This window comes from Salvelinus sp. IW2-2015, linkage group LG4q.1:29 (genome assembly GCF_002910315.2).
Source record: "Salvelinus sp. IW2-2015 linkage group LG4q.1:29, ASM291031v2, whole genome shotgun sequence".
NCBI classification, from domain to species: domain Eukaryota; kingdom Metazoa; phylum Chordata; class Actinopteri; order Salmoniformes; family Salmonidae; genus Salvelinus; species Salvelinus sp. IW2-2015.
This window is the reverse complement of record NC_036842.1, coordinates 99148-121137: the sequence shown is the minus strand read 5'-3', so window position 1 is coordinate 121137 and position 21990 is coordinate 99148. Positions and strand designations below refer to the sequence as shown.

The window sequence follows — 21990 nt, the reverse complement described above, 5'->3', positions numbered from 1 at the left end:
ATTTAGCTGCTAAAATTCCTTTAGAAGGAAAATGCCCCCAGGACCCCCCTACTGGCTTTGGGTTAAGCCCTGAATGTCTCCAAATCCTAGAAATGCCCCTGATCAGTCACATTATGGAAATGAAGTGGCCAAGCGCCAGCAGTGTCCCAGTTAAACCGCAGTGCTGCGCGAGCAAGAGAAGAGTTGAACTGTGAATCGGTTCAGTCGGTAGATGGCGGTAACCCAGGAAACCTGATCTGTCAGGTTCAACAGAAGTCTGTCTCAGTTTGCATCATTCGCAAAGGAGGCAGCGTAGCCGAGCAGTTGAAGGACATCAAATGAAACACGGAAGTTTACAGCGAGTCCTTTTGAGTTTTGCGCGTAGCCTGTCTTCCGAGCCAGGAGACAGTGCGTTTTATTGAAAATCATGGAAGAAAAATCTAATTCGTTCTCTAGCAACAAAGAAGTGGAAAAAGCGGATGGGAATAATGTATTGCAGAGGCAAGACTCGATACAGAGGAAGAATATTGGGAGCCAGAACATGAAAGCAGGGGACCACGCGAACTCGGTGGGCTTTAAGGGTGAACAGGAGGAAGCCTTGGTCGGGTTCGACGATCTAGACGGGTCCGGGAATCGACATGGCTTTATGCAGAGGCAATTTGGAGCGATGATGCAGCCTGGCGTCAATAAGTTCTCCCTGCGAATGTTCGGCAGTCAGAAAGCCGTTGAGAAAGAGCAAGAAAGGGTCCAAACTGCGGGATACTGGATCATTCACCCCTATAGCGATTTTAGGTAAGGAGTGGAAAGTCACCTTCTCATCTTATTTTTTTACCATGCCATCCATTCATCCACACAGCCAGGTCCACAAGACACCAACCACATCACTATGTCATCAGTGCGGGTAGGTTACGCCTCGTCCAATGTGTTGGCTAATCTTGCGTCGTTCTTGAGTCAATTATAGAGGCGTTGATTGTTTTACCTATCAAATTGTGATCGTATTCATATTTTCCATTGCGGCAATTATTCTAATATGGAAGACCGAAATAGATGAGTCCATGATATGTCCTTGGAAAGAGGATGGTGAATGTCACGAGTTGAATACACAAATACGAATTGTTTTCCACATAACAGTAGTTCTTATTGCTGCATATGCGGATCTATAATAAGCCATGAAAGTAAGGTGAGAACACCAGGATTGTAAACATAGCCCATCCTGCAATGATGAAACGACGACGAGGATCCGTCAGGATAAGTGAGGATGGCCTCTGGATGGAAAATAGACATACGCGGTCAATTCTAGCAAGAAACGACAACAGAGAATAGGGAGAGAGAATAGATAAATAGTTATACATTGGTCATCCGCATAAAATAAAAAGAGAATACAAGGGAATGGGATGAATTCAAACACCAGGCATTTGAACAGTTAAAGGGATCTCGCTTGCAAAACCGTGAATAATGGACAGATATTTAACATGCACAACGCTTTGGCGTGCCATACACACCCATCAAACATAAATCCACGTTGAACTGCACAGAAACAACGCGATGGAATGTGTATATTTGTTTTTAGGGATATATTAACCTATTACAACAAGTTCCTCTTATGATACACTTAATTGCTTGCTTTGATTTTGTTAATTCAATTGGATAGAGTTTGAGATACGTGGTTAATGGGCTTGTGTAGGCATTGCTTTGTATTGTTTAAAGTGTCATCCTCATGCACAGTGTCTCTGACATTTCTTTGACTGCATAGAAACGACCTAATATTGCGCATTGACAGAAATAACAGAATGAGACAGATTGAATGCTGTAAATTATTATTTGGGTGACTGTCAGTCAGTGGAATATTTGTTTGAGAGAATGAAACAAATTAAAATGATACACAGTATTCTGGAACATAATCTAGTCAAATGGAAGCATTCATAACCTGCCTCATCTGTTCAGTAACACCCCAGCTTTCTATTGTGTGTTGTATAAACATTGCAGTGGCATGTGAATATGGATGAATCTACACTCTGTCTAGACTACAGCATTTTGTATTTATTTTTTCACCTTTATTTAACCAGGTAGGCCAGTTGAAAACAAGTTCTCATTTACAACTGCGACCTGGCCAAGATAAAGCAAAGCAGTGAGACAAAAACAACACAGAGTTACACATAAACAAACATACAATTAATAATACAAAATAAAATAAAAATAGAAAAACCTATTTTTAGTGTGTGCAAATGTAGAAGAGTAGGGAGGTAGGAAAATAAATAGGCCCTAGAGGCAAAAATAATTACAATTTAGCATTAATACTGGAGTGATAGATGTGCAAGTAGAGATACTGGGGTGCAAGAGGGTAAGTAATAATATGGGTATGAGGTTGTTGGGTGTGCTATTTACAGATTGGCTGTGTACAGGTACAGTGATCGGTAAGATGCTCAGACAGCTGTTGCTTAAAGTTAGAGAGGGAAATATAAGACTCAAGCTTCAGAGATTTTTGCAGTTCGTTCCAGCCATTGGTAGCAGAGAACTGGAAGGAAAAGCAGCCAAAGTAAGTGTTGGCTTTGGGGATGACCAATGAAATATACCTGCTGGAGCGCGTGTTACGGGTGGGTGTTGCTATGGTGACCAGTGAACTGAGATAAGGTGGGGCTTTACCTAGCAAAGACTTATAGATGACCTGGAGCCAGTGGGTTTGGCGACGAATATGTAGTGAGGGCCAGCCAATGAGAGCATACAGGTCACAGTGGTGGGTGGTATATGGGGCTTTGGTGACAAAACGGATGGCACTGTGATAGACTACATCCAGTTTGCTGACTAGAGTGTTGGGGCTATTTTGTAAATGACATCGCCGATGTCAAGGATCGGTAGGATAGTCAGTTTTACGAGGGTATGTTTGGCAGCATGAGTGAAGGAGGCTTTGTTGCGAAATGGGAAGCCGATTCTAGATTTAATTTTGGATTGGAGATGCTTAATGTGAGTCTGGAAGGAGAGTTTACAGTCTAACCAGACACCTAGGTATTTGTAGTTGTCGACATATTCTAAGTCACAACCGTCCAGAGTAATGATGCTAGTCGGGTGGGAGGATGCGGGCAGCAATCGGTTGAAGAGCATGCACTTAGTTTTACTAGCATTTAAAAGCAGTTGGAGGCCACGGAAGGAGTGTTGTATGGCGTTGAATCTTGTTTGGAGGTTTGTTAGCACAGTGTCCAAAAAAGGGCCAGATATATACAGAATAGTGTCGTCTGCGTAGAGGTGGATCAGAGACAGCACCAACAGCAAGAGCGACATCATTGATATATACAGAGAAAAGAGTCGGCACGAGAATTGAACCCTGTGGCACCACCATAGAGACTGCCAGAGGTCCGGACAACAGGCCCTCAGATTTGACACACTGAACTCAGTCTGAGAAGTAGTTGGTGAATCAGGCGAGGCAATCATTTGAGAAGCCAATGCTATTGAGTCTACCGATAAGAATACGGTGATTGACAGAGTCGAAAGTCTTGGCCAGGTCGATGAAGACGGCTGCACAGTACTGTATTTTATCGATGGCGGTTATGATATCGTTTAAGATCTTGAGCATGGCTGAGGTGCACCCATAACCAGCTCGGAAACCAGATTGCATAGCGGAGAAGGTACGGTGGGATTCGAAATGGCCGGTTATATGCTTATTAACTTGGCTCTCGAAGATTTAAGAAAGACAGGGCAGGATGGATATAGGTCTATAACAGTTTGCGTCTAGAGTGTCTCCCCCTTTGAAGAGGTGGAAGACCGCGGCAGCTTTCCAATCTCTGGGGATCTCAGATGATACGAAAGAGAGGTTGAATAGGCTAGTAATAGGTGTTGCAACAATTTTGGCAGATCATTTTAGAAAGAGTGTGTCCAGATTGTCTAGCCCAGCTGATTTGTAGGGATCCAGATTTTACAGTCCTTTAGAACATCAGCTGTCTGGATTTGGGTGAAGGAGAAGCAGGGGGGGTTCTGCAGGGGTTACTGAGATGTTGGCCAGGGTAGGGGTAGCCAGGTGGAAAGCGTGGCCAGCCGTGGAAAAATGCTTATTGAAATTCTCAATTATCGTGGATTTATTGGTGGTGACAGTGTTTCCTATCCTCAGTGCAGTGGGCAACTGGGAGGAGATGCTCTTATTCTCCATGGACTTCAGTGTCCCAAAACTTTTTGGAATTAGTGCTACAGGAAGCAAATTTCTGTTTGAAAAAGCTAGCCTTAGCTTTCCTAACTGACTGAGTATATTGGTTCCTGACTTCCCTGAAAAGTGGCATATCACAGGGGCTATTTGATGCTAATGCAGAACGCCACAGGATGTTTTTGTGCTGGTCAAGGGCAGTCAAGTCTGGGGTGAACCAAGGGCTATATCTGTTCTTAGTTCTACATTTTTGGAATGGGGCATGCTTATTTAAGATGGAGTGGAAAGCATTTTTGAAGAGAAACTATGCATCCTCTACTGACGGGATGAGGTCAATATCCTTCCAGGATACCCGGGCCAGGTCGGTTAGAAAGGCCTGCTCACTGAAGTGTTTTAGGAGGCGTTTGACAGTGATGTTGGGTGGTTGTTTGACCGCGGACCCAGTACGCACTCAGGCAATGAGGCAGTGATCGCTGAGATCCTGGTTGAAGACAGCAGAGGTGTATTTAGAGGGCTGGTTGGTCAGGATGATATCTAAGAGGGTGCCCACGGTTACGGGTTTAGGGTTGTACCTGGTAGGTTTCTTGATGATTTGTGTGAGATTGAGGGCATCTAGCTTAGATTGTAGGACTGCCGGGGTGTTAATCATGTCCCAGTTTAGGTCACCTAACAGTATGACATCTATGTAAATACGGGACACACTCTTTTCACGCCACTTCAATACAGCGACCCGAAGTGATTTTCGTAACAGGTTAGGAGAGAATTTTTGCTAACCCCTTTCCTAACCTTAATCTCAATCTCCTAACCTGCTATGTTATTTGTCCTAACCTGCAGCATAAGGCACTCTAGCCTGCTATGGAAGTCACTTCTTGTCATAGCTGTACCGAAGTGACTTGAGAGAGTGTTTCACATGTAAATACACCGGTATGACGTCTGGTCCCCAAAAAAGTGTCCATACCCAATAGGCTACGTTTTAGTTCACCGGTGTCCCCTGGTAGAGTTGAATGGATGGGGAGGTGACTTTCCGTCCCTGTTATAATAATCTAAAGTATTGACTTGAATTTAGCTCGTCACTATCCACGGTGCTGAAGTGCTACTCTGCGCTGTGGAGTCTGGAGATAGCCTCTGCTAGCCTACTACTACACACATAATGCTATTATCTATTATTCTTAACTTTTACTGCCTCAGAAACCCGGATCCGGGAGCACCCCCCACCCCCCACACACTGATTAGCATAGATAGCATAGCTTCAGAAGTAGATAGTAGCATCTAAATATCATTAAATCACAAGTCCAAGACACCAGATGAAAGATACAGATCTTGTGAATAAAGCCACCATTTCAGATTTTTAAAATGTTTTACAGGGAAGACAAAATATGTAAATCTATTAGCTAAACACGTTAGCAAAATACACCACTATTCTACTCCATCAGTTTCTTACTCCTTCAGGTGCTATCACCAATTCGGTCAACTAAGATATTGATAGCCAATACCTATAAAAAACCATCAGATGACAGTCTGATAAACTATTCATGGTATAGGATATGTTTTGTTAGAAAAAAGTGCTATTTCAGGTAGAAATCACAGTTTACAATTGCACCGACCATCACAAATCCACTAGAATTACTAGATAGAGCAACGTGTATGACCAATTTACTCATCATAAACATTTCATAAAAATAGACAAAGCATAGCAATGGAAAGACCCAGTTCTTGTGATTTCAGACCATATTTCAGATTTTCTAAGCGTTTTTCAGCGAAAACACAATAAATCGATAAGTTAGCATACTACATGTTCCAACGTTAAGAGCATCGATTCCAGCCAAAGAGCGCTATAACGTAACCACCGCCAAAAGATATTAATTTTTTCACTAACCTTCTCAGAATTCTTCGATGACACTCCTGTAACATCATTTTACAAACATACATATACAGTTTGTTCGAAAAGGTGCATATTTAGCCATACAAAACCGTGGTTACACAATGAAAATACTAGGAAATCAAGCCTCAATATGTCATCTTATCAGAGTGACTAGTATTAATTAAAAGCTAATCATATACTTGACTAAAAATACAGGGTTGACAGGAATGAAAGACAAATTAGTTCTTAATGCAACGCTGATTTACATTTTTAAAATTATCCTTACTTTTCAATACAGGGTTGGCCAAGTGAAGCTATACCAAACAAAATGGCGATATTTGCGTTTAAAATATTTCGACAGAAACACGGTTATCATATTAAATATTGTTACTTTGAGCTGATCTTCATCATATTCTTGGGCAATGTATCCTTTCTATGTATACGTCTTTTGGTCGATAGATGTCTCTGTCCTTCGAAATGTCCATCACCAACGACCGACACCCTAAAGCGTGTCACAACAATTTCAGAGTGCACGACAAATAAATTCCTCAGAATCGCCTAAACGGATATAAATTGATATAAAACGGTTCAAATTACTACATTATGATGTTTTTAACAACTATAACGACTGAAAAATGACCGGAGAAATATTGCTGGTTAGAAAACGACTTGGAACGAGACAGGTCCGATGGCCTTCACGCTTGAGGCGCGCGTGAGAAAGGGCGGTCTCTGTACATTTTGGTCATTTATAATGGCTGTGAACGTCCCATCGATTTCATTGAAAACGTGATGACGTACAGACACCCAGAGGAAGACGTAGGCAGTGTCGGTTTCTTCATAGCATTCACTGTGGCCTTATAAACAGACCCCAGATCAGAGGTAAAAATTTCTGAAATCTGAACCCTGTCATAAAGTGCTGTAGAAATTGTTCTGTACCACTCAGAGACAAAATTTCAACTCCTATAGAAACTATAGACTGTTTTCTACCCCAATAATAACAATAATATGCATATTGTACGATCAAGAATTGAGTACGAGGCAGTTTAATTTGGAAATGTAAAAAAAAAATAATGCTAACAGCTCCCTATTGACAAAAGGTTAACAAACACTGTCCACCGTTTAGGATACACTTCACTTCTCATAGATATTGTATGTATAAAACTTTATGGATTAGTTTGGGAGGTATTTGGCTTGCTAAACACATTGCCTGCATTGAAAATATGGGAGTGGTGACAGAGCGTCTAGAACGTCTGCCTGTCAATAGAACAAAGGTGTGCCAGTATTAACTACTACTACATGAGCTTAATTTAGGCTATAGCAGACCCCAAAACAAGTATGTGATCTCCCTTTCTGTGATAATATACACAAAAGGCATATCTGGACCAATGTGGTGATATGCATGACTGCTTATTAATGACTATTACATAGATAACTAGATAACTGTCTCATCAATAGGATCATTTTAAATCATTTAAAAGATCCAGTCTGTAAATGTATAATAAAAAAAAAAAACTGTTAGACCTTGTTAGTGGGGCTTTCAAAGCAAGAGTCCCTGCTTTAAAGTGAAACTGACAGTGTTTTAACTACTTTGCAGATATGAAACAAACAGACAGTCATAATATCAGTCAAACATATCAAATATCCAGTTTATGCTACAAAACCAACTTTATAAGTGGTTTTACAAATAGGTTCTATTTGACTCAACATTCCTTGACGTACACTAAGGAAATGTTGGCAGAATAGATGGATGCAGTTCAATGCATGATTAATATAATTCACCAATACATTTCTTGGTAGTTCAAAAATTATTGTTATCAGGTTGTAAATCACAGCTGGCCTGGTACATTGTTTGCTGCCTCCATTCGGGATGCAATATTTTAACAAAAACTGACGATTGTAACTAAGGATGTCAATACAATCAAACTAGCAAGGGCACAAGTCAGTCATCACGTGGCTAATAGGCTAGCGTATCTATACTGAACACAAATATAAACGCAACATGGAAAGTGTTGGTCGCATGTTTCATGAGCTGAAAGAAAATATCCCAGAAATGTTCCATATGCACAAAAAGCTTATTTCTCTCAAATGTTGTGCACAAATTTGTTGACATCCCCCAGAGGGATATCCACCAGAGCTGTTGCCCGATAATTGAAGGTTAATTTCTCTACCATAAGCCACCTCCAATGTTGTTTTAGAGAATTTGGCAGTACGTCCAACCGGCCTCACAACTGCACCAGCTCATGACCTCCACATCCGGCTTGGACGTACTGCTAAATTCTCTAAAACGACGTTGGAGGTGGCTTTATTTCTGTCTGAAATAAAGCCTTTTTGTGGGGAAAAACTCATTCTGATTGGCTGGGCCTGGCTACCCTTTGCCCTCCCAGGCCCACCCATGGCTGTGCCCTTGCCTAGTCATGTGAAATCCATAGATTAGGGCCTAATGAATTTATTTAAATTGACTGATTTCCTTATTTGAACTAACTCAGTACAATTTTAAATCTTTGAAATTGTTGCCTGTTGTGTTTATATTTTTGCTCAGTATATTTATGTAGCAAGCTAAAAACACAGATCCTAATGTTAGCTAGCTAGCCAGCTGCTAGGAGGATGTCATGTCATGTCATTTTTCGATGGCTATACACAGCTAGAGATGCAGGTGTAATTTATTTAGCTAGGAAGAACTTGAACGGCTGTTATCCAGTTAGCATCTCGTGTTGGCAAATTCACTCTGGCTATCTACTCCGATTTTAGAGCACTCTTGTCTGAGTGTTCCAGAGCGTCAAATAACTGATACATTTAAGAACGCGCAACACCGGCTGAATATGACCGGTGTCAGTAAACGTAGGCAAAAAAAGTAATAGTCACAAACACTTTAGATAACATGTAAACAGCTTAGCTAACCAGCTCTGCTAGGGCAAGTAAAATGGTCAGAGTGAGGTGTTCTCTCATTTTTGTCTGGAAGTAGCTAGCTAGTAAGCTAGCTATCTTTAGCCAGTTAGCTTGGGTGCTTGGTTGCAGGCAAGCTGCAGTAGGTTACAATACCCCGTCGTATATCAGTGTAATGCTGAAGGCCAACTAGCTGAAAAAAGTTTCAGAGAGTTTATATAATATTAATTCGTTAGATTTTAGCTCATCTTGCTCTGGCTAGCATTAGTTGTTGATCTTGTTGACGTGCATAACTGAGGGAGAGAGAGCCTACCTTTTCATGGTTGTTTGATCAATAGGACTGCAAAGTTCCCAAATGTAAGAGGACTCCCGTGGTATTGACAGATTTGCAGAAATCCATTTAGGTGTATTTTGTGGCTTTTGGCGAAAACATTCAAATGATCTAAATTCGCGCTGTTGCAACTGCCTGTAGAGATACAGTCCTGTTTAAAGTGAATGATGGCAGGCTTGTGTGGAAAATGGCTGGTTTGCATAAAGGCCTACTGTAGCTCTAGTTGTGTCACGTTCTGACCATAGTTCTTTTGTATTTTCTTTGTTTTAGTGTGGTCAGGGCGTGAGTTGGGTGGGTTATCTATGTTTTGTGTTTCTGTGTTGGTTTTCTCGTTTGGCCTGATATGGTTCTCAATCAGAGGCAAGTGTTAGTCATTGTCTCTGATTGGGAACCATATTTAGGTAGCCTGTTTTCTGTTGGGTTTTGGTGGGTGGTTATTTTCAGTCTTTGTGTGTCTGCACCAGACAGAACTGTTTTCGGTTATTTCTTTGTTATTTTGTTATTCAGTGTTCTGTTTTTGATGATTATTAAACATCATGAACACTTACCACGCTGCACCTTGGTCCTCACCTTCTTCCACCGACGACAGCCGTTACAGAACCACCCACCAAAAAAGGACCAAGCAGCGTGGTATCGGGCAGCAGCGATCTCAGGACTCCTGGACATGGGAGGAAATTCTGGACGGTAAGGGACCCTGGGTACAAGCTGGAGAATATCACCGCCCTCGTGAAGAGCTGGAGGCAGCTAAAGCCGAGAGGCGGTGGTATGAGGAGGCAGCACGAAAGCGCGGCTGGAAGCCAGAGAGGCAGCCCCAAAAATGTCTTGGGGGGGGCACACGGGGAGTGTGGCTAAGCCAGGTAGGAGACCTGAGCCAACTCCCCGTGCTTACCTTGGAGAGAGAGGGACCGGGCAGGCACCATGTTATGCCGTGAGGCGCACGGTGTCCCCGGTGAGCAGGCATAGCCCGGTGCGGTACATAGCAGCGCCTAGTATCGGCCGGGCTAGAGTGGGCATCGAGCCAGGTGCCATGAAGCCGGCTCAACGCATCTGGTCTCCAGTGCGTCTCCTCGGGCCGGGGTACATGGCACCAGCCCTACGCATGGTGTCCCCGGTTCGCCAGCACAGCCCAGTGCGGCCTATTCCACCTCGCCGCACTGGCTTGGCTACGGGGAGCATTCAGCCAGGTAGGGTTGGGCAGGTTCGGTGCTCCAGACCTGCAGTGCTCCCCCACAGCCCGGTCCTTCAGGTGCCTCCTCCTAACACCAAGCCTCCTGTAGGTCTCCCCAGCCTGGTGGGTCCTGTGGCAGCCCCACACACCAGGCTGTCTCTCCGTCTCCTCCCTACAGGTGCGCCCATCTGTCCAGCGCCGCCTGAGCTGCCCGTCTGTCCAGCGCTGCCTGAGCTGCCCGTCTGTCCAGCGCCGCCTGAGCTGCCCGTCTGTCCAGCGCCAGCACATAAAATGCTGTCAGTTCCACTTTAAATATTTGACATACTGCTCTTACATCGTTTAAGCTAAAAACGCTGTTCACACGTTAAAATGTGTAGTCTGGTCTGGATTAAGTTTCTTACATTAATTTTATACTTTTTAAACTATTTGTAACGATCGTCTGTGGTAGTAGAAGGATCGGACCAAAGCGCAGCGTGGTAAGTGTTCATGATGAAGTATTTTAATTAACTCAGAACACTAAACAAAACAATAAACGAAGTGAACAAACGAAACAGTACCGTGTGGCGAACAAACACTGACACGGAAGACAAACACCCACAAACCAAAAGACAAAACAGGCTACCTAAATATGGTTCCCAATCAGAGACAATGACAAACACCTGCCTCTGATTGAGAACCATATCAGGCCAAACGACAAACCCAACATAGAAATACAAAACATAGATAACCCACCCAACTCACGCCCTGACCACATTAAAACAAAGAAAATACAAAAGAACTATGGTCAGAACGTGACACTATTAAGCTTTTTAACCTTCTTTTTGTCCTCCATCCACGTTCATGGGATTGCTTCAGCATTCTAAATGTCCTTGTCACGGCCGTCAAAGGAAGTGAACCAAGGTGCAGCGTGGTCAGCGTACATTTTCCTTTTAATTAAAAAAATGTTGCCAACAAAATAACAAACGAAAGAAACAACCGTGAAGCTTAAGGGCTATAGTGCCACAAACAAAGACAACTACCCACAATGAAAGGAGGGAAAAAGGGCTACCTAAGTATGGTTCCCAATCAGAGACAACGATAGACAGCTGTCCCTGATTGAGAACCATACCCGGCCAAAACATAGAACCACAAAATCATAGAATACAAAACATAGAATGCCTACCCCAAATCACACTCTCTAAGGTCAGGGCGTGACAGTCCTATTGTTACTTCATCACTCCCAACATTCTATTCTATTCACTGTGAACAATGTAACTTTGACACAAATCAGCTACTTTGACCATTTTCCCATGAACTTAGACAAAAACTTAGTGTATGAACTCTTCCTCTATTTATTTGCTACTAAAAATATCTGAACCAAAATATCTTATACTGATCAAATGATGCAGGTATTTTACTAACCGCATCAACACATTTTTTCCCAACCTTTTCCAAACAACTGAAAATTTGACAACTTTTGCAGCACTTTAGACAAAAACATAGAGGGTATGACATCTTGGTCTACGTTTCTACTGTTCAAATCTGGAATCAGAATATAATTATCTTCTTCCAATCAAAAGTTACAGCTGTTTGTTGGAGTTTAGAGTGATGAAAGTAACTATATACATTTGCAAACCTTTGCATGAAATAACCCACCAACAGTAACTCTTGAACCGTTCAAGCTAGAGACACTTAACCAACTTTCACGTCAGGCTATCCTATCCACTGCCACAAACATACTTCTAATGAGCTGAAGCGAGTCACAAATGTTTTCTTCATGTATAATAACCATCTCATTTTATACCAATATTGTTTTCCACCAAGATCATTGAATGGACACCTTGAATCCCTGTTTCAATGTCCACAAAGTGTCACCTCCCTCGTCACATGAAAGGGGTTCAGCAGTTCACTTTATGGCCTCGTTCATGATACCTTCCATTGGGCTCTACATCACAGAGAGTGATGTGTTATCTTGTCCCTGTGCCAATGTAAAGAGAGATTACAATTACCATGCTAGAGCAGAGCTGGCTGGCTGGCTCTTCCTTCTTGGTCCCATAGAATTGTATGGCTATTCTACACCAATGCTGTAGGCCTACTCTGTATTGCTGGCTTCAATGCATAATTGTTCCGTATGGCTATTCTATACCTGGCTACTCTGTTTAAAATAAGGGAGGTTTGTGGTTCTATAGCCTATATAATATTTTGGTTCTTTGGCCACATTCTAAGAACCGTTTATTTTGTTTATGTTACATCCAGGGCCATAAAATGATTTCCACAGCACAGACTTGTTCTGTATGGCTGTTCTTCACCTTTGCTGTATTCTGGCCTCAGTACATAACTCTAAGGCTATTGTATAACTGGCTTTGCTTCATTCTGCAGCGAGTGCTGCTGGTTTGGACATGCAAGGTGCTCTTGTTGTTTGGCTCAAATCCTCCTTTCTGTAGATGCTTCAAAGTTTCAGGGACTTTGTCTTTGTTGATATTCAACTTCTCTGCTGTGTTCCCAGAATTACTGTACACTCTTAGAAAAAAGGGTTCCAAAGGGGTTATTTGGCTGTCCCCATATGAGAACTTGTACTCTTTCTTTCTGGTTCTAGGTACTCTTTTGGGTTCCATGTAAAACCCTCTGTGGAAAGGGTTTTAGATAGAAGCCAAAATGGTTCTACCTGGAAGAGAATTTTTTAGTTTTTACATTTTTTTTATTTCAACTTTTATTTAACTAGGTCAGCTAGTTGAAAACAAGTTCTCATTTACAACTGCGACCTGGCCAAGATAAAGCAAAGCAGTGTGACACATGGAATAAACAAGCGTACAGTCAATAACACAATAGAAAAAAAAGAAAGTCTAAATACAGTGTGTGCAAATGGCGTGAGGAGGTAAGGCAATACATAGGCCATAGTAGCGAAGTAATTACAATTTAGCAAATTAACACTGGAGTGATAGATGAGCAGGTGGTGATGTGCAAGTACAAATACGGGTGTGCAAAAGAGCAGCAAAGTATGTCACGTTCCTGACCTGTTTTCTGTTGTTTTGTATGTGTTTAGTTGGTCAGGACGTGAGCTGGGTGGGAATTCTATGTTGTGTGTCTAGTTTGTCTGTTTCTATGTCCAGCCTAATATGGTTCTCAATCAGAGGCAGATGGTAATCGTTGTCCCTGATTGAGAATCATATATAGGAGGCTTGTTTTGTGTTGGGGTTTTGTGGGTGTTTGTTTCCTGTCTCTGTGTTTGTGTTCTGCACCAGATAGGTCTGTATCGGTTTTCACGTTTGTTATTTTGTAAGTTGTTTGTAGTGTTCACTTGATCTTTTAATTAAACATGTTGAGCACTGGCTACGCTGCACTTTGGTCCTCTCCTTCACCTATGGAAGAAAGCCGTTACAAAGTAAATAAAAACAATATGGGGATGAGGTAGGTAGATTGGGTGGGCTATTAGATCAGATCAGATGGGCTATGTACAGCTGCAACGATCGGTTAGCTGCTCAGATAGCTGATGTTTAAAGTTAGTGAGGGAAAAATAAGTCTCCAGCTTCAGCAATTTTTGCAATTCGTTCCAGTCATTGGCAGCAGAGAACTGGAAGGAAAGGCGGCCAAAAGTTGTGTTGGCTTTGGGGATGACCAGTGAGATACACCTGCTTGAGTGCGTGCTACGGGTGGGTGTTGTTATCGTGACCAGTGAGCTGAGATAAGGCGGAGCTTTACCTAGCATAGACTTATACATGACCTGGAGCCAGTTTTCTCCTATGGGGAAAGCCGAATAACCCTTTTAGGTTGTAGCACCATGGCTGTTACATAATTTTGAAATTTCATCGGATGGACTTCCTAACACCGCTGTAAATGGGTTTCCATAGGTTTTTATTATTGAAAACAACAATTTGACGGTTGTATTTAGTTAATTTTTTTTTGACAAATAGAAAAAACATAAATGAGCACCATGCGCTTAAAACCTTGTTGCAGTCATATTTGGTTGATGCTATCACCTTTCTGGCATTGAAATACCAAGGAGCAACCATGCGACTATATAACAACTGTCCATCCATGAATGACAGACCTCACCATTCATGGGTGCTTTGTATGGTTTCAAAAAGCTTCTGCAACTCAATCTTCTAACATATCCTTAGTACAGAGGCTGCTTAAAGTTTAATGGCTGGTTAGTAATATTCATTATTTATAGATTTCAGAAAGGGTTCGTGCTTGGCCTGGTGTAGCCTTGGAGAAGAAGCTTTTGCCTTCCATGAAACTCTTTCTTTCTTGGGGCTCTATTAGCATGATTAGCATGACCATGTTCAGATAGTATGACATTGCTGCATGGCCTTCTTGTACTCTTTCTTTCTTGGGGCTCTTTTAGCATAACCATGTTCAGATAGTATGACATTGCTGCATGGCCTTCTTGTACTATCAGTTGATATTTACCAAAATATGAGGGACATTGAATGAAAGACAATATGACTTTGTAATAAGTGAAATCATCAGTAACCACATACTGTAAGTCTCAAAACAGCATTTACAGTACTAGTTTAGTGCTTGTGTAACACCACTGCAGTACCTTTGTTGAAGACACTTGAAATGGGTCATAATCACAATATTTGATCAAATTAAAATGTGAAATTCCAATATGATGAGCACAGCAGAATGTAATCAAACCCAAATATTTTCAGATTCCAACAACAACACCAAAGCAAAGCGTCTTTTTAGAGACGTGCGACTATGTTGTGCATTATTGATTTTGAAGTGGTTGTGTCCAGCTTCTCTTTCTTCCTCTTCAGATCAAAGAGGTGTTCTAACAGTCTAACGAAGGACATTGTGAAGAAAAGTGTATTTTTTTTCCAAATCTATGGATCCATCAGAAATGGCACCTTAGCTATTCAATATACAATATAGTGCACTACTTTTGATCATAGCCCTTATGGGTTCCCTCTTCAAAAGTAGTGCACTGTATAGTAAATAGGGTGCCATTTCAGATGCAACCAGTATCTCACTTTTTACCAAATCCATGCCCTCTGGTGCTCCCTAATTAGCAGTGCTGCTCTCTGCTGTGTTTTTATACCTACATTTGCTACAGTACAATACAGAGCAATGCCCTCAATTCCACAGTCGCTGCACAATCATTGGATTCAATGTAGAACAAACACTAGATGTCTTCACGGGTCTAGTTGGACCCGATATACCCGAGATCCCAATCAGGCCCAGTCGGCTGCAGGTCTGAAATTCGAACTTGTCCCTTGGGTCCGGTCTTGTTTGTTTGTCAACGACGGTAACTACAGCTGAGAGCATGCGAATGGACCCCACCACGGCTTTGGGTAGTCTACAACAGTGGTTCACAAACTTTTTATAGTCCGTAGCCCCTTCAAACATTCAACCTCCAGCTGCGTATCCCCTGTGGGCAGCAGAGTCAGCGCACTATCAAATGTTTTTTTTTTGCCATCATTGTAAGCCTGCCACACACACACACTATACGATACATTTATTAAACATAAGAATGAGTGTGGGTTTTTGTCACAACCCGGCTCGTGGGAAGTGACAAAGAGCTCTTATAGGACCAGGGCACAAATAATAATATAATAATATAATAATTTTGCTCTTTACTTAGCCATCTTACACAAAGCCTTATTTGTTCATCAAAAATTGTGAATAACTCACCACAGGTCAATGAGAAGGGTGTGCTTGAAAGGATGCACATAACTCTGCAATGTTGGGTTGTATTGGAGAATGTCAGTCTTAAATCATTTTCCACACACAGTATGTGCCTGTATTTAGTTTATCTCCTATCTCCTAATATTGGTTGTGCTAGAGAATTTAAAACCTTTTTTGTAAGAACATAGTATATTTGAATTAATTTTAAGAAATGTAGCTTAATTAATTTGATTCATATTATGGTGTTTCGAAAAACGAAACCCTCAGGAAAATATGGCGCTGTACAACGCGACCGGTCGGGAGTAGGCTACTAAGAGCAAAATAATCCTAACATTTCCACACCCGAATTGTAGGCTAACCTTTACCCAAATGGAGATTCAGTGAAAATAAAAATCTAGTCCCCATGCTTGTCTTAGAGCAGTGCAAAATGGTGCTGAAATAGTTGACTACACGCGGGTAGGCTATTGCTTCAAATCCTATTATAACAATTGGATGACTTTGGGTGTTCCAGTAAGCAACAATTTTTTGCCTTCATTAGCCTACTTTATTCTGAAAAATGAATCTGTCACTCTGCCAAGCCTACAAGCAAAGATGAGCTGGTGAAGGCCATCAAGACGTTTTGGCTTGAGAAACTGAAGATACAACAATGCAACAAATTCATTGATCATCTCAGCAAGGTTTTACCCGTGGTCGTGGAGTTGGTGGGAAGTGCGACTAAAATGTAGTTTAAATAAACATCTGCATTTTCAAAGTCTTTTTTTCTCTTTATTTTATTAACGGAAGCATAAAGATGTTAAGGAACAGATACTGTACAGTATACTGAATGCTTTATCCGACATTTTGCAGTTGCATGAGCTTTATAGTTAGAAATGTAAAACTTTGGAGTACTTAACATCGAATACATTGCAAATTGTGGGGATTTTCACACCCACAGTAGCTGGGCTATGAAGAGTATTGTCCTGCTAATAGTCCATCATTTTGTATTCCAATGTATTGAATGAATGTATTAATTACAATCATTTACCATTCTCATTCTCTGAGTGGAAACGTTATTAAAAAAATGAAAAAATAAAATCGCATTTATTGAATATTCGAAACATACAATATACTTGCAGTGAAGCCACTCAACAACTACATCATACCAGTCATCCAACAGATTCCCATTCAGAGTGACACACAGAAGCATCCAGGGTCAATGCCCTGGTCAAGGGCACGTTGACCGATCTACCACCAGTTCCCCAATAGCTGTCCCTCAACCATTCGAGACCCCTCCCACAGTCCCCCCCCAGGAATAAAAATAAAATAAAAAATACAATTACTTCCATTCCCCATTCCCCAAGAACCCAAGAACCCTCCAATGCACCAATGACCAAGAGAATGAACTAAAGAGAAAAAAGGAAAAGACAGAAGAAAACAGAAAACAACAATGCAAAAAAATAATAAAGCAAAATAATATGTTTAAAACAAAGGACATCAAGGACAACTAAAATCATAACAGCAATGCCAACTGTATATGTCTGTGTGCATGTCTGGCACTATTACATGTATGTGTGTGTTCTTGTATGTGTTTATTTGAATGAGAATGTGTATATATGCATGTGTACAAACACCTGCACGGGATCAGCCTCAGGCAAACCGGCATTAGTTATAAAAACACTGCCACTTAGTGTCATTCAAATGTACTTTTTATTATGTTTTATTTTGACATTTTTTATTTATTTATTTATCTTTGACCATCATTCTATCTCCCACACAGCAACTCCACTCCCACTTGTCTCCAATTCCACATTCCAACTCTCAGCTTCCCTCAGCCCATCCCATCTATCTCTGCTGGCCACCCATTTCGGGTTTCTACACAACACATATCTTTCAACTATGCTGTGATGTTTAACGTACAATTTCAATCTATCTAATCGAATACAATCCACAGATTGCGAGTTCAAGATAAATACTTTTACTAAGAGTATTAGTAATTGACTGACCCGGTCTCTCCAGATCTCCTAACTACTATTTCTACAGTCAATTTTTTATCAATTCTATGCATTTTCAGCCATTCCTGAACCTGAGACCAGAAAGAGGCTACCTGAGGGCAATACCAAAAAAAATGGTCTATTGATTCTGTATCCTCACAACAAAATCTGCAGAGCTTCGATGATTTTATGCCCCAAATATTCAACATTTTGTTGGTGGCAATAATTCTATATAATAATTTTAGCTGAAAAGCATGATTTCTAATCCTCTAATGTTGTTATTGGATCTGATTTTAATACCTAGCATTTCGATGGCCATAACGAATAGATATGGTGACAGCGGACACCCTTGTTTAACTCCTCTTGACAATTCAAAACTCACTGAGAAGTAGCCATTATTTACTATTTTACACCTGGGGTTGCTATACATTATTTTTACCCATTTTATAAGAGAATTACCGAAATTGAAAAAATTCAGGCATTTATAAATAAAATCCTGTGTTACTTTATCAAATGCATTTTCAAAATCCGCTATAAATACCATTCCTAGCATCTTATATGTTTCATGATGTTCTATTATTTCTAGTAGTTGTCGTATATTATCTCCAATGTATCGTCCATGTAAAAAATCTGTCTGATCAGGATGAACTGAGTATCTGACAGACTACCATTTCTATAGGAGTAGTTAAAACAATCTAACAATGGAGCTTTTAGTATAGCAAAAAATACTTGATATACCTCTACCGGTATGCCATCAAGCCCTGGGGTTTTTCGAGACTGAAAGGATTTAATAGCCTCAACGTTCTACCTCTGTAATTTGGCCTTCGCACTGATCTTTCTGTACATTTGTTAATTTTCCATTTTTGATATTATTTGGAAAGAATTCCTAACCATAATCGTCATTCAGTGGGAAAGGATGAGACAGAAAAGAGAACATCTGCCTAAAATAATTAGCTTCCTCTTTTAAAATATTATTTGGAGAATCATAGATTACTCCTTCTTCAGTAACGAGTTTCTGCAAATTATTTTTGTTAGCATTCCTGTATTGGAGATTCAGGAAGAATTTGTGCTTTTTTCTCCATATTCCATCCAGTTTGCTTTATTTTTGTAATAGATTACATTAGATCATTCTTGAATAAGTTCCTCAAGTTCTTTATGTTTTTCCTCTAACTTATTTTGTATCTCCGTAGTATCGTTTTTATTGCTATCTACCTGTACTAGTAGTTCATGGAATACCCTTGTTAGTCCTGCCTCTTAAGCCAGAAGCTGGAAAAATTACGATATTTTGGAGATTATTTTGTTTTCAAATAACCGAAAGTGAGTGGTTGTAATCTGAATAAAGGTAAAAAAGCCATTCTTGAAAATTGGGTGAGACAATAGGCCCTTTTCATTTTGTCTGGCTTGCCATTCCAAATAAAATTGGATATTTTTTGCTCATATAATTTAAACAGGTCGCTAGGTGTAGGCAAAACCATAAGCAAATATGTAAACTGACATGACTAAAGAGTTAATCAGGGCAATTTTTCCACAAATAGACAGGTATCTTCATCAAGGACACGTTGTTTGCAGAGTCCAGAAACAGGAGGTGTAGTTCCAGAGCTCACAGGTGTGCCTGGGATGGATTGTGACTCCATCTCGTTCCTCGCCCTCTTCAACGTGTCATTCTCCGCCTGACTCTCCGCCAATGCCGCCTGACTATCTGCCAATGACGTGACACTACGCCAATAATTACATTTAGAGGATTGGAGGATTCTAAATTAATATCTAAGGGGCATTTTTCATTCAGGCAAATCTGGTCTGTGAGAATATCTAAGGGGCTTTTATATAATTATAATGCAGGGTTAATAATAATAAATAATCAAAATTGCTTTGTAAATAAGGATGCATTATGAAAGGAAAATGAGAGACGCAAGAGACGGTAGTAATATTTTTCCCTTTTAGAAACTATAATACATGCCATCCAGGTCAGGATAACCAATAATATACACAACGCGCTAAACGTGACTCTGGTTTTTCAAGTTTTCATAGGTCTAGGTCTATATTTTCCTGGTGTTTTTTTTTTTTACAAACATTGCTTATTTTAGTTAAATGCTCTTCACAGAGACCGTGCTTATTTGAGACCGAAACTAGTGATCAATTGTAGAATTGTGACTTTTTAGTATCGCTTCTATTTTCAGTCCATTAAAGTTTGGCTATGTCACTTGATTACTACTGTACCTTTTGTATCTACCTTTCCAATTACTTTTAGAGTTTGGGATTTACAAATGTACGCTTTTCATGTCATTTTTCGTTAGGGCAAATCTGGTCTGTCAGAATGTCTAAGAGGCTTTTATTTAATTATAATGCAAGGTTAATAATAATAATAATCGTTGGATAACAGATCAGCTCTGGGAACTCATTAAGAGGAGGCTTCTATCTTCAATATGCTTTAAATGCTTTATAATCCAAATGTTTAAAGTGCGTGTGGGCGACGGTGCAGTTTGAGGTCATGACCTCAAACTGAACAAAATGGTGCAGTTTGAGGTCATGAGGCGGACAGTCAAAACATTTCTTTATTAAAGACTATCATAAAAATGTTGATGCGTGTTTATTTTGATCCAAAGCCATGAATGAGTGAGTCACTCAGCTTTATGTACAGTAGGTGCCAAGGCTATATGACTGCGCCATCAACTTGAATATTTAGGAGACATCACTTGCTGCTTATATTCAGTCAACACATATATCTTAAGAATATCATGGAATATAATTTAACATTTTAATTTCTCTTAGAATAAAAACCTTAGTGTAACAACAGTTTTAGTAAATAATATGTACAGGCCAGTTACAGCTTCTTCTGACCAAGTAGAAATAAAAAAATATGTAATTTTTTTTCGGGTGTGCGTGCAGGACAGAGGAATGGCAATTCTTACACTATTGTTCTAAATTCAATCACCTTCTTCATCCTCATCATTCAGCTCATTGACATTCAATTTTGAAGTTGTGCACAATTATCAGTTTCTATTTGGTTTATATCTCCCATTCGTTTACAGCATTCTTTCAGTTAGATACACATTAGCGCCTTGGGACCCAAAAGCATAGTCAGTGCTCTAACTCCCCCTTGCGCTGGTCTGGAGCAATGAAGCAGTGATGCAGGGTAACCTACTAAACAACAAATTACCTCTAAATCCTGCGGCATAATCTCAAAACTTTTAATTGAGGAACCACTGTAACCAGTTTATAATAGCAATAAGGCACCTCGGGTGTTTGTGATATATGGGCAATATACCACGGCTAAGGGCTGTGTCCTAGCACTCCTTGCCTAAGAACTTAGCCATGGTATATTGGCCATATTCCACACCTCCTCGAGCCTTATTGCGTAATTATACCTACAGTATATCCTGTTTGGTGCAGCACCAGCCTTAATAGGCAGACTGGCTAATGGGAGAAACGAGTTGTCATATGCAAAATGGCCCCTGTTTGTTTGTTTGTTTATATGACTGAGTTGAGTACATAGACATAACATGATCCTGCCATGATATACAGCATGAGGCTTATCTGTGGAGGGCAAGATGCCTGTTTCCTCTGGAGTTTGTAGACCAGCTAACAGGCCATGTGGTGCAGGTTGATTCCACCTGTGAAAATGCAGCACTGGCACCTGCCTTCTGTCATGTAGTATGTTGATAGCTAGGAATAAAATCATAATTTGCTTAGATGATCTGTCTGCAGAGACATCATATGGCCACAGTATTAGCACTTCTGGCACAGAAATGCCCATAAATGTAGTATCTTGGGCTTGATACTCACAAGGGTCTTTTCCAGTCATATTTGCCAAGTGATTTGGCCTAATTTACATTTTGAAATCCCCCAGACGGGTTCCTACTGTACGTTAGTGATGTGGTGCTTTAAACAAGCTCAATGTGAGAACATTCCACCCTGACTATGGAATGAGATTAGAGACGCCTCGCCTGGTGTTATAAATATATGTCTATTATTAACCCAGCGAGATGACCGTTTAGCTGAAGTGCAGACACAGATATTTATAAGGGAAGGACCCAACCACTGGCTTCTGCCTCATTTATT

At 40.6% G+C, this 21990-nt stretch overlaps 1 protein-coding gene across 1 annotated transcript in view; it reads left to right on the top strand.

The window, feature by feature from the left end:
* Positions 1 to 231: 231 nt before the first annotated feature.
* The window catches only part of LOC111962803 (potassium/sodium hyperpolarization-activated cyclic nucleotide-gated channel 1-like), a 100756-nt gene continuing 78997 nt past the window's right edge, over positions 232 to 21990 (top strand). Inside the window, exon 1 of the mRNA XM_023986139.2 lies at positions 232 to 771. Within this exon, the coding sequence (XP_023841907.2) occupies positions 407 to 771 (365 nt within the window). The 5' untranslated portion in view covers positions 232 to 406. The remainder of the gene's footprint in view (positions 772 to 21990) is intronic.